Genomic DNA, 12,806 nt, shown 5'->3' with positions numbered 1-12,806 from the left:
ATAAACTTTTGTAAAATAAAATAAATAAATATATATATATATATATGTATATATATATATAAATGACTAGAGTCAACCCCTGAAAATCATTTTAACTTTTCTGGGCTGGAACCAAGGCAATCTGTTTTAAATGTGACCAGGTAATTCTAATGTGAAGATAGCATATGTAAGAAGCAATGCCTCTAGGATAGACTCAGAATAGTTTAAAATGCCGGGCAGGCTATAGGCAGACACCAAGGAGAGAGAACTGAAAATCAAAATTATACAAAGCACAGATGATCCTATACTGGCTAAATGTGTCTCCAAATAAAAATAGTAACCATGAAAGAGTCGATTACTCCAACCTAGGGCATGGTTTGCTTTCAGTGGCTGTGGAAAAGGTTACCCAGGAGAAGGACAATAAGGCTGGTTGGAAAGAGTAGTGTCTTCATTAAAAATGAAATTTAAGGGCCCTCCCTGGTGGTGCAGTGGGTTAAAGCACAGCATTGAGAAGCTAAAGCCACTTCCGCATGAGTTCGATTCCCGCCTGCCCCGGAGGTGACCACATGGCGCGCCAGACCTCTCCTGGCCGGCCAGCTGCTCCCCTCAGCAGTGTACTTCATGGATCTGCCTGTTCTGCTCCCCGCTCTGTCTCTGTCTCTGGTGAATCCTCTCACCCTCCACATCTCTGGCCTGTACCCCAATTCTGTATGAATAAATAAATAAATCTTTAAAAAATGAAATTTAAGAAGAAAAGGCAGGGAGTAAGGAGATGGGAAAGAAGATTCTTTCTGGATATTATTTCATCACTACTCTATATGCTGCTGTTTTTTAGTTCTAGAGTAGAAGACTCATAGATTATCTACTCTGAACTTCTCACAGTTTAACATGCACACAAAATCACTTGCTGAGGAGTCTTGTTAAAATGCAGGCTCTGGGCCCTCCCTGGTGGCACAGCGGGTTAAAGCACAGCATCAAGAATCTAAAGCCGCTTCCGCATGAGTTCGATTCCCGCCTGCCCCGGAGGTGACCACATGGCGTGGCAGACCTCTCCTGACCCACCCGCTGCTCCCCTCAACAGTGTACTTCGTCGATCTGCCTGTTCTGTTCCCCCCTCTGTCTCTGGTGAAGCCTCTCACCGCCCCTGAGCCTCTGGCCTGTATCCCAGTTCTTTATGCACAAATAAATAAATCTTTAAAAAAAAAAAAAAATGCAAGCTCTGGGCCCTCCCTGCTGGCGCAGCGGGTTAAAGCTCTGCACTGAGAATCTAAAGCCATCTCCGCGTGAGTTCGATCCCCGCCTGCCCCGGAGGTGACCACATGGCTCGGCAGACCTCTCCTGACTGCCCACTGCTCCCCTCAGCAGTGTACTTCGTAGATCTGCCTGTTCTGCTCCCCACTCTGTTTCTGGTGAAGTCTCTCACCGCCCCTAAGCCTCTGGCCTGTACCCCAGTTCTGTATGTACAAATAAAATAAAATCTTAAAAAAAAAATGCAGGCTCTGATAGAGCTAAAGCAGCGTCTGGGACTCTGCATTTCTAACATGCTCATAAGTGATACCTAGATCTAGTTTATAGTCATGATCTTCAGTAACCTTTTCCTTTTACAGAATTTGAATGAAGCAATGAAATAAAAATTTTCATTAGCTGATAAATTGATAAGCACATTACAATTATCGAAACACTCAAAACATGTCATTATTCACTTTATCCTACTATACAAAATGATGATGTAATATTTCATAAGTAGATAGAGGAAATAATGAGAGGCAAATCATTACATGAAAAGTCTACCTCAAGGAGAATTAGGTTAAATAAAGTTAGCTGAAAGTAACTTGAAAAGATATTCATCAAATAAAAACTTACTATGAAACTAAAGTTTTCTATGAAAGAGGAATTAACACTAAAATTTTCAATATGGTAGCTCTGATATTGTGATCAAATAAACCCAGTGGATAGGGCTAATTAAGTCACCAAGGGCATCTGAGAAGCGATTAGTAGTCTTGGAAAAGTAATTTTTCAATTAATAAATAGGAAGCCTGGAGGCACAGATTGAGAGAAACAGAACTCCAGCAAGGCACTGATGAGTTGCATATTTCACTTTGAACATACCAAAATATTCTTTAATGGGGAAAAAAGCTAATAATGTTACTATTTTTAGACTCTTACCACTCCACTGCAAATCAGTTATTACAACAAAGAAAACTTTCTCAAAAGATGTAGTTCCTTTGAAATTGTTCAGGTGGCATACACCAAAATACACTCCCCTCAAACCACTGCAACAGCTTTCTCAAACGTCAATACACCTGCAACCAGGCTTCTCCAAACAAGTAACAATCAGACCCTTCAGTGGGCAGAAATTTAGCATGCAGTATATTCTAATTTCTGTGTAGCTACTGTTGGTAGAACTTGTTCTATCTGAGGACCCTAATAGATCAGTTTTCTTACATCTAAACTGAAACCCGTATCTCTCAAATATGCACAGTGAAACCTTATGGCGTGCATTGCTATGTCAGCCAAACTGCTCCATAACAAGGACTCTGATTTCAGTAGTCTGGGAAGGGTCTTGGAAAGTTAAGAAACAAGCAAGTAAACCCTCCCCTCTCCCCCAGATGATCCTAATGTTCATTCTGGGTAGCAATAAATGTTCTGTGGGTTTGCAACAGTGCTTCTCAAATTCTATTGTATCACCATTGATATTATAAAATTAAAGTTTAAATTCTGATTCAGGAGGTTTGGGTTGGGGCCATAGGCCATGCAAGTCTAATGAGTCCCCAGGGATTGGAGAACACTCTAAGCAGCAAACAATCAAATGAGTCACAAGGGCCAAACATTTGAAGCAAAGAGGGCTGGGTGGGTGTCTTGCCCTCCAGAAAAATATAAGACTACCTGCCCCTTTCTTTAAAAAGCTGCTTATTTGTAAGAAAAAAAAAAGTCAGAAATCCAGACTTTTAAAGGAAATTTCCTGATTAAAGGTTAAATACCACATAAGCCAACCAACTCCAGTCACTGGTACTATCATTTTACATATATTTTTTTCCCCAGTGGATCTTCGTTAACTACCCCTTAGGATAAAACTAAAGTGATTTTATTTTATAGATAAGGAAAAAAGGTACAAAGGAAAGGAAGATTAAGTATGGAGCCTGAGATCACACTTAACAGCAGAGAAGGATTTAAACTAGGTTGTACTTCATCACCCAGAGTCCATGGTCCTCACTAGTAGGCCAGATCTTGCTAGTGGACATATGGACCAGCCAGCCATCTGCTCCTCAAGCTTCTAACCTGGGATCGTACTACTTGCTTGGAACTTTTTTTTTTTTTTCTATTTTGGTCCTTTGCTTAATTAATTTGCTCTTTGATTTTATTTTCGATTTAGAGTGACCAACCATCCCAATTTGGAAGGGACTGAGTTTCCTGGGAAGATGGACATTCAGTGGTTAACACGAGGACACTCCCCAACACATTCAGTCACCCACCCTAATTTTCACCTAAAGATATCATTTTAAAAATAAACTTATTTTGTTGTATTAAGAACACTGTTCACAAAATGAGTCCTATGGGAAATTTCACTGTTTTCCTTCAAGAATTAGTATAGTTCAGTCTCCTTTCTATATTTTATGACTGACTTTGTGCCCCTTCTGTCCTATCCTACTTTCCTTTTTTGATATTCAGTTTCCTCTTATTACACTAATTTCTGTTGGTAAGTTGGCTCAAATGTTTAGTGGCGAAAAGTATGATGTACATGTATCAATGCATTTTTTTTAAGATTTATTTATTCATTTATACAGAACTGGGTGTACAGGCCAGAGACGCAGAGGGTGAGAGGATTCACCAGGGACAGAGTGGGGCGCAGAACAGGCAGATCAGCGAAGTACACTGCTGAGGGGAGCGGCGGGCGGGTCAGGAGAGGTCTGCCGTGCCATGTGGGTCACCTCCCGGGCAGGTGGGGATCGAACTCATGCAGAAGTGGCTTAAGCTTCTTAGTGCAGTGCTTTAACCCACTGCACCACCAGGGTGGGCCACATTTTTGTTTCTATTATCTAGAAAGTAATAATTTTATTTTATTAAAATAATTTGATTAAATTGTAGATGTAGAGCATACATGAAGTGTTTTGTTTCTGCAGTGTATTCATTAGAGTCTGCCAGGTTAAATGGCAGCAAAGGATACTTAAGGAAACAGGTGCAGAGGAAAAGAAGATTAAATACTGAGCCTAAGCTCACTCTTTTCACACTTCCATGTGCAGGAACCTACAATGGGAAAACATTCCAATCTCACTCCAACCACCTCCATTCTCCCCAGGGGAACAAGTCAGTTACCCTACTATTGCATTTGGAGAAGAAATGGCATGCACAGCTCAGTGCTTTCCTCAAGGGGAGTCAGTACCCCTCTCCTTCCCCATCATACCCTGTCACCAAAGGGCACTTCTATATTCCCCCACATTACTGATTCTACCTAAGCAGATCTCCACAGACAAGGCTTGAGGTTTCCATCTCTGCCAGTAACTAAATGGGTATAAGTTTACTTGGGGCACTCATCATTAGGAAGCTTGTTTGATTTCCTGCCCCATATTTCTAATATAGATTTAACAATTAAATATTTGGTGTCAAACACTGCCCATAAGGTGTGTATCCTGTACCATCATACCACTGGAAATTGCAACACAGAATCATGACAAAATAAACTGAGGATATACGAGAAACTAGGACAGGAAGTTGGCATACAGAAACGGAAGTAACCACAATGATATATAGCATTTTTCAAATTCATTTCTTGGAATAAATTTCCATCACTGACATTTGGAAGTTGAAATACTTAGATGTTACTTAAATGTAAGTACTTAAATGTTCAGATCATTTTCTTCTTTAAACTAATTCCTCTTTTCCTCTGAAATCAACAAATTTGTTTTCCAGATACCTCCCAAGAGCATCTATCACTACAAGAGCATGTTTTATAAAAATAATAATCTTGGGCCCTCCCTGGTAGCACAGAGGGTTAAAGCACAGCATTAAGAAGTTAAAGCCACTTCAGCGTGCGTTCAGTCCCCACCCCGGAGGTGGTCCACATGGTGTGGCAGACCTCTCTGATCCGCCCACTGCTCCCCTCAGCAGTGTACTTCATCTGCCTGTTCTGCTCCCCACTCTGTCTCTGGTGAATCTTCTTACTGCCCCTGCACCTCTGGCCTGTACCTCAGTTACATATGCATAAATAAATAAATTTTTTAAAAAAAAAAAAAGATAATAATAATCTCAACCTTGATCTCATACACCATGTATAAACAGCCATTTTTATATTGTATTCTTCTAATGACACCATATATGACTCACAAACATATCTTCACATCTTATTATCCTTTAAACTGCAATAATACCTTTATACTGAGAAACTCAGTAAAAACTATTCACCAAAAACATTCTCCAAACCTCACCTGTTTCTGGTATCTCTGGAGAAATGAGTTTCAGATGTTGGTCTTCAGATGAGAGGCTCACACTGATGTCATACAGTGGATCATCCAAGAAAGAAGGCCTTTTCAGTCGCCCAATGCCAAGAGTCTTGGACATAAAATAGTCTTTTGTGTCACCAAAAACCTCATCTTTGGAAAACTGCACATTCTCTGCTTCTGTGACAAAAGCTTGCGACACATAATGCCCGCTCAGGGCTTTGCTGAGATAGTAGCCTCTAGATGTTTCACATTCTGTATTCCCAGGTATATTTGCATCTTCTACCTCAGTGCCTCTGACCTCTGTTTCTGACCCATTTAATAACTCAGAGACAATGGATGTGGAAAGCTGGGGGAACACAGATGTAATATCTTCACTCTCTTTCTTTCCCCTTTCTGAAGGAAGTTTAATCATGGGTTTTTGTTTCAATGTGCATTCATCCAGGAGATACCTTAACTGTTCCTCAGACAGAAGTGATGTTGGATCTAACTGATAAAACAAAAGTTTCATAGTCAATTGATTAAGTAAACACATCTATTTTTGGTGAGCTTCCAGTGATACAATATAAAGACAAACACCAGGAAACCCCTATACAAAACACCCAAGTAACAAGATTATTCACTATAAAGTACCCAAAATCACGAGGAAAGTACATAACATCCCTAGATAATAAGTACAATCAATCACACACACTAAAATCCAAGCAAATGTCTTGACAGGAATGAAATGCTGCATGCAATAAACCATAAACACTTTCCCTACATGTACAAGTAACTTGAGCTAAAAAAGAGATATTAGAAAAGCACCTTAGATTTTATATGTCTTGTGACATTAAGCAGGAAGTAAGCAACCATATCTTTGATAAATAGCCAAGAATCCTGCCGTAATCCCCAGTGGGTGTTTCCCTATCCCCTCCATTCCTTGTTGGGAACCCATCACCACCCAATTCTTTAACTGGAAAATAAAAACAAAAACTCAGGCAAATAGGGCATATTATGTCTGCCCTTGGGGATTTACCATTTCTATGTCTATCTACAACTGACAGCAGACAATACCTCTGAAGACAGAAAAGGAAGGGTGAAGTGGTAGTGCATCCTGAGATGCATAGTTGCTTCACAGCTACAGGTCTAGGCAGAGGCCAGGGGCATTCCAAGAGCAGTGTATTTTGGGAGAAGGATGTGATCATACATATTTCATATTTGCTTATAAAGGTTATAGGGACTGGGTACTTCAACCAAGAACCTAAGGATTTCAAAATACTGCTTTTTTTTGCAGTAATGTTCTCAGGAAATAAAATAAATGAACAGAGAGATATTCTAAAATAATTCAACTTAATGGCATGACTCTTGAGTTACAATGATCTCAAAAAGGAATGAAGTGAAAATACATTGAAACATACTTTATTAGAAAAGTCTCCTTCTCTAAAGAATCACTGCCTTTCCAGATTTATATAGTCCAAGTATATACTGTCCAAGAAAACACTAGCTCCTGTAGAGGGGAGTGAACTATCTGAGAACTCCCCAATGAGGAAATCAAATCAGGAATTGCCATGTGTTTAATTTCTAATTTTGTAAAATAAAACAATGCTATTGGCCTTATCTGAAAACACACAATGAGAAATTAACCAAATAGTCTGCATATAGAAGGCATTGAAATGGGGAGAGGAGATTTGTTATCGGAATTAGTTTAATTAACTCCCCACTGCTGTACAGTACCCCTAGTGTAGCTAATAAAGCAAATTTTGTATCATGCTTTTAAAATACATCATGTGCCTATAAATTATATTCAATGTCTTATTAAAAACTAGTTTCATAGTGACACTATGACTTCGAAAGTAAAAAGAAATTCTCTGGCAATATATTCCTAATAATTTTCTGGGCTTCAAAATTCAGGTGCTTCACCCTACAGTTAATATACATGTCAAGAAATATGTTGAAATGTATATTAACAAATGCTACTTTTAATCACTAGACATGCATTTAAACATTCAGGTTTCCAGATGTAGCATTTTATCCCTTATCAGGGTTAAGGTTAATTCCCTTAACCCTACTATGTAAACCGAGTCAACTGGAAATGAAAGCAATCTTTACATGGTACTAAGTATTTAAAATATATTTTTTGATATAGGGTAATATTCCTATTATATAGGAATATATAAAATACTTATTATAAGTAGATAACTCTCTAAGATTTGGAAAGAATTCACTAAGTGTCAACACCAAACATCTTCACCAAAGACTTAAATGAAGTTTTCAGACACTAGAAAAAAAGTCCATGCTGGAAAGAATGATGAAAGACTATAAAAGGTGCTCTCTGGGGGAAAAGGAGGGGTAAGTAGAAAACTGGTAGATTATCTAATATATATATGGTCACGTCCAAAAATAATATTGATAGATGTTTTTCAACTCTGATGATGCATATTTTGTTAGATACATAGAAAGTTAAATAAAAAAGAAAAATAAAAGTGTTTATGAACTGTGGGAAAGTAAAAAGTTACATGAAAAGACAATAAAGGTATTGTTTCAGATAATTAACAGAAAATTTAGCAAAATACTCTAGGACCTAAGAGTTATGCAAGAATGGAATACTACTTGCTTCTGCTGTGAACATAAAAGTTGACTAAAAATAAATATAACTTAAATGTACTCAAATTTCTAATATTTTTTTTTTTAAATCTGAAATGCAGAACACGGGCAAGATAGCAGCAGAATAAAGACTCCGAGAACACTGTGTCCAGGCTTGCACAGGAATTTAGGACTAAAAATGGGCTACAGACTTACAATCTATGAGTTTCAACCAAATGAGAACACCCTGGACTTACTAGAAGGAAGACAACTAAGGAGAATCGGCGATTGGGGAGTTCTGATAAGGGAACTCCTATCCGGAAGCACCCAGGTGCCCTACTAGGAAGTGCCACAGGGAGGATAAGCAGACTCCTACAACTGTGATGGAGGGGAAGGAGGGCGCACCAAGGCTCTAGTACCGCAGACAGAAGCTTCCTGCTCATTTGACTCAGTGAGTGGAATACAAGCTGTGGGAAAACCTGTGCAAGTGGGCACATAGATACCAGGAGGTAGGGAGTTTGAAAATCTGGTGATCTGGTGCCTGGAGCAGCTGCAAGGTGTACAACTCTTTCACCCACCCCCACAGCACAGGCCTGGAGGCTTGTTCTTGGCATTGGTCACTAAGGTGGGGCCAGGAGTTCACAAAGCCCCTGAGATAAAAGGGGGAGAAAAACAGTTAGGCTGAAGCAAAAATAGGTCCATAGCAGTCCCCCAAGTGGTAGGGAAAGACTGCTCAGGGAAAACTGCTCTGAGTGGGCACAAAGAGCCCTGGAGGCCTTGAGGGAGAACTGGCGGTCTACACAACTGGGGGGGGGGCATGCAGAATTAGGACTCAAGGTGTTACTGGACAGCAGTGGCTGGAAGATTTGTGAGCCAGTAAGGCACTACCTTGCAAGGCTCAAGTGCTCAGAAAATAAAACCAGTGACTGGCTCAACCACAGGCCCAGCTGCAACACTTCTAATGCACCCCACCCCCCACGGCTGCATCCAAGCATAGAGGGAACTCGGGACATCAGAAGGCTACAAATATCAACAGGCACCATCCAGAGACAAGGACTCAATGAGTTACCAGAAGAAGCTGAACACCACAAGAGACCCCTGAGTGTCACTGGCAGAGATGACAGACATAATTCCACACAGTGGGGGTTGGAAAAACAGGAGTTATTGAAACAAAATAAAGCTCAGAATACCCTCCACAACTGAAGTATCTGGAAGTCCCTCTGCCATCCCAGAAAGAACATCCAGAAAGAATGCAGGGCAATAATAGCAACACTGTGTCTCAATGAATAGAAAGTATTAGAAAATACATGACAGGGAAAAGAAGACAAACAAATATTCAAGCAAGTCCACAGGGGGAAAATTCACCACAAAAATTATCAGTCAGCAGTAACCACCAAAGAAATAGGAGAAATGCTCAGCCTACCAGATAGAGAATTCAGAATCATCATGATAAACAAACAAAAAGAAGATGAGAAGGAAAAAAATGAAATGAGGTAAACCATCAAGGAGTTGAGGAATGCAAACAAAGAGATGAATGAAAGAAGTGAAAAAGAAAAAAAAAAACAATATGAGACAAGCAATCAAAGAACTGAAGAAAGAAAATGAGACATTAAAAAGAAATAGAAGAAATGCAGAAGATGAAAAGGCCACTAGAGGAGATAAAGAAAGCTGGGAAAGTAATGAAAACAGAATAGATGAAATGGAAGAACGAATCAGCACCCTCAAAGACACAGAAACAAAGAGAATTAAAACTGAAAAAGAAAGAGAAATAAAAAGGAAAAGGAATGAAGAAACACTTCAAGAGCTATCTGACACTGTTAGGAAAGGAAGCATCAGAGTTATAGGTATCCCAGAAGGTGAAAAGAAAGGCCAAGGAATCGAAAAATATTCAGAGATAATAGAAGTTCCCTAATATGAAGAAGGAGATGAAAGTAGATATCCAAGAAACAAGAAGAACACCAAACTACCATGATGACAGGAGAAATATAGCAAGACACATAATAGTAAAACTACCAAGAATACAAGACAAGGAAAGGATGAGAATGACAAGAGGGAAAAAAACAAATAATCTATAAAGGGAAAATGCAGGCTGACATCAGACTTCTCCGAAGAAACACTACGCACAAGAAGAGAGTGGAGGGACATACTCAACAAACTCCAAAGCATTAAATGCCAACCAAGGATACTCTATCCTGCAAAGCTCTCCTTCCTCTATGAAGAAAGAATAAGAACATTTTCAGACAAACAGAAACTCCACAATTTTGTCATGACTAAACCTCCACTCCAAAAACTACTACAAGAATCTCTCAAACCAAATCCAAGAGAAGAATGAACAAGAACAGTTCAAAACAAGGAATAAGAAGACAAAAGGACCAAATGGCAAATGTAGGTGCCAGTATATCAATATTATCTCTAAATGCAAATGTATTAAATTCATCAATAAAAGACACAGAGTTGCAGGATGGATTAAAAAACAGAATCCAACATTCTGCTGTCTGCAGGAAACACATCTAACTGCAAAAGATAAAAACAGATTAAAAATAAAAGGATGGAAAACAGTTCTACAAGCAAATGGACCAAAAAAGAAGGCAAGAACAGCTATACTTATATAAGATCAAATAGACTTCAAACTGAAAAAGGTTAAAAGAGACACAGAAGGCCACATTATGATTAAGGGGACAATACAACAAGAAGACATAACAATCGTCAACATATATGCACTAAATGAAGGAGCACCAAAATATATAAGGAAACTACTGTCATCTATAAAAATGTATATAAGAGAAAATACATACATAGTAGGAGACTTCAACACGCCACTCTCCACAATGAACAGATCAACAAGACAAAAAATAAGCAAAGATGGACGCTCCCTGGTGGCGCAATGGGTTAAAGCACAGCACTGAGAAGCTCAAGCACTTCCACATGAGTTCAGTCCCCACCTGCCCCAAAGGTGATCCACATGGCGTGGCAGACCTCTCCTGACCCGCCCCGCTGCTCCTCTTCGTCCATCTGCCTGTTCTTCTCCCCACAATGTCTCTGGTGAATCCACTCACCCTCCACATCTCTGGCCTGTACCCCCCAGTTCTGTATGAATAAATAAATAAATCTTAAAAAACAATTTCAAAAAGAAATAAGTAAAGACACTAAAGCTGTGAACAAGGACCTGGACAACATGAGTCTAACAGACATCTATGAAATACTGCACCCCCAAAAATCTGAGTACACATTTTTCCAAACCCACATGGATCATTCTCTAGGATTGACACATAATGGGTCACAAGATAAATACCAATAGATACACTAAGATGAAAATCATACCAACTATTTTCTCTGACCATTAAGCAATCAAACTAGAAATAAACCATATGCAGAAGATAAGAAACACACCTATCACATGGAGACTGAAACTACTGGAAGACCATCGGATCAATGAGGAGATCAAGAAGAAATTAAAAAACACATGGAGAAGAACGACAACGATGACACCAATCTCCAAAACTTATGGGACACGTTAAAAGCAGTTATAAGAGGAAAATATATAGCATGACAGCTCACATAAAGAAACAAGAAATACTCAGAGAAACCACCTAATGTCCCACCTTAAGGAACTGAAAACAGAAATAACCCAAAAGCCAGAAAAGAACAGGAAATAATAAAAGTTAAATCAGAAATAAATGAAATGGATGTTAGAAAAACAGTCCAAAAATCAATGAAGCCAAAAGTTGGTTCTTCGAAAAAATAAACAAGATAGACAGGTTCACAGAGAAAAAATAAGAGAACGCACAAATAAACAGAATAATAAATGAAAGAGGAGAAATCACAACAGATCCAGGAGAAATCAAAAGAATTATCAGAGAATACTATGAGCAACTATATGCAAACAAGTTCGACAATTAAACAGCAATGGACAAATTCCTGCAACTCTACAACCACCCAAAGCTAGATAAAGAAGAAATAGAACAACTAAATAGGCCAATTACAAGCAAGGAAATTGAAGAAGTAATCAAAACCCTCTCCAAAAATAAAAACACAGGACCAGATGGATTTACAAATGAATTTTACCAAATGTTTAGAAAAGAACCAGTGTCTATTCTACACAGACTCATCCAAAAAACTGAAAAAGAAGGAAAACTACCACATACTTTCTATGACACCAACATCACACTAATACCAAAACTTAGCAAAGAAAACTTGAGACCAATTTCCCGAATGAACACTGATGCAAAAATCCTCAACAAAATCTTAGGCAACAGAATCCAACAATGCATTAAAAGAATAATACACCATGACCAAGTGGGCTTTATCCCAAGAGCACAAGGATAGTTCAACATCAGAAAATCAATTAATGTAATCCATCACATCAACTGACAGAATGAAAACTACATAATCATACTAATAGAAGCAGAGAAGGCATTTGACAAAGTTCAACATCCATTTATGTTTAAGGCCCTCGAAGTCTTTGGAAGAGAAGGAACATACCTCATGATAAAAGCCACATATAACAAACCCATAAGACAGGAAAAAGACATACAAGAAATCCAAATAGGGAAAGAAGAAGTAAAACTGTCCTTATTTGCAGATGATATGTTAAACTACATGGAAAACCCTACAAACTCCACAGAGAAACTAATCAAAATCATCAACCAGTTTAGTAAAGTAGCAGGATATAAAACCAACACACAAAAGTCAGAAGCCTTCCTATACACAAACAACCAATAAGAAGGAACAGAATCAACCTAAGAAAAGAGGTAAAAGACCTACACAAAGAAAATTACAAAACACTGTTAAAAGAAATTCAAGAAGACACCATGAAATGGAAAGACA

The 12,806-nt window shown here is 38.7% G+C and overlaps 1 protein-coding gene across 1 annotated transcript in view; it reads right to left on the bottom strand.

Moving 5' to 3' along the window:
* FSIP1 (fibrous sheath interacting protein 1) overlaps positions 1-12,806 on the bottom strand; it is a 178,382-nt gene that overhangs the window by 5,253 nt on the left and 160,323 nt on the right. Inside the window, exon 12 of the mRNA XM_004687565.2 lies at positions 5,403-5,904. Within this exon, the coding sequence (XP_004687622.1) occupies positions 5,403-5,904 (502 nt within the window). The remainder of the gene's footprint in view (positions 1-5,402; positions 5,905-12,806) is intronic.

This window comes from Condylura cristata, unplaced genomic scaffold, assembly GCF_000260355.1.
Source record: "Condylura cristata isolate star-nosed mole 26May11 unplaced genomic scaffold, ConCri1.0 scaffold00023, whole genome shotgun sequence".
Taxonomy (NCBI): domain Eukaryota; kingdom Metazoa; phylum Chordata; class Mammalia; order Eulipotyphla; family Talpidae; genus Condylura; species Condylura cristata.
The sequence above is the reverse complement of the archived record's forward strand: the minus strand, read 5'-3'. Positions and strand labels throughout refer to the sequence as shown.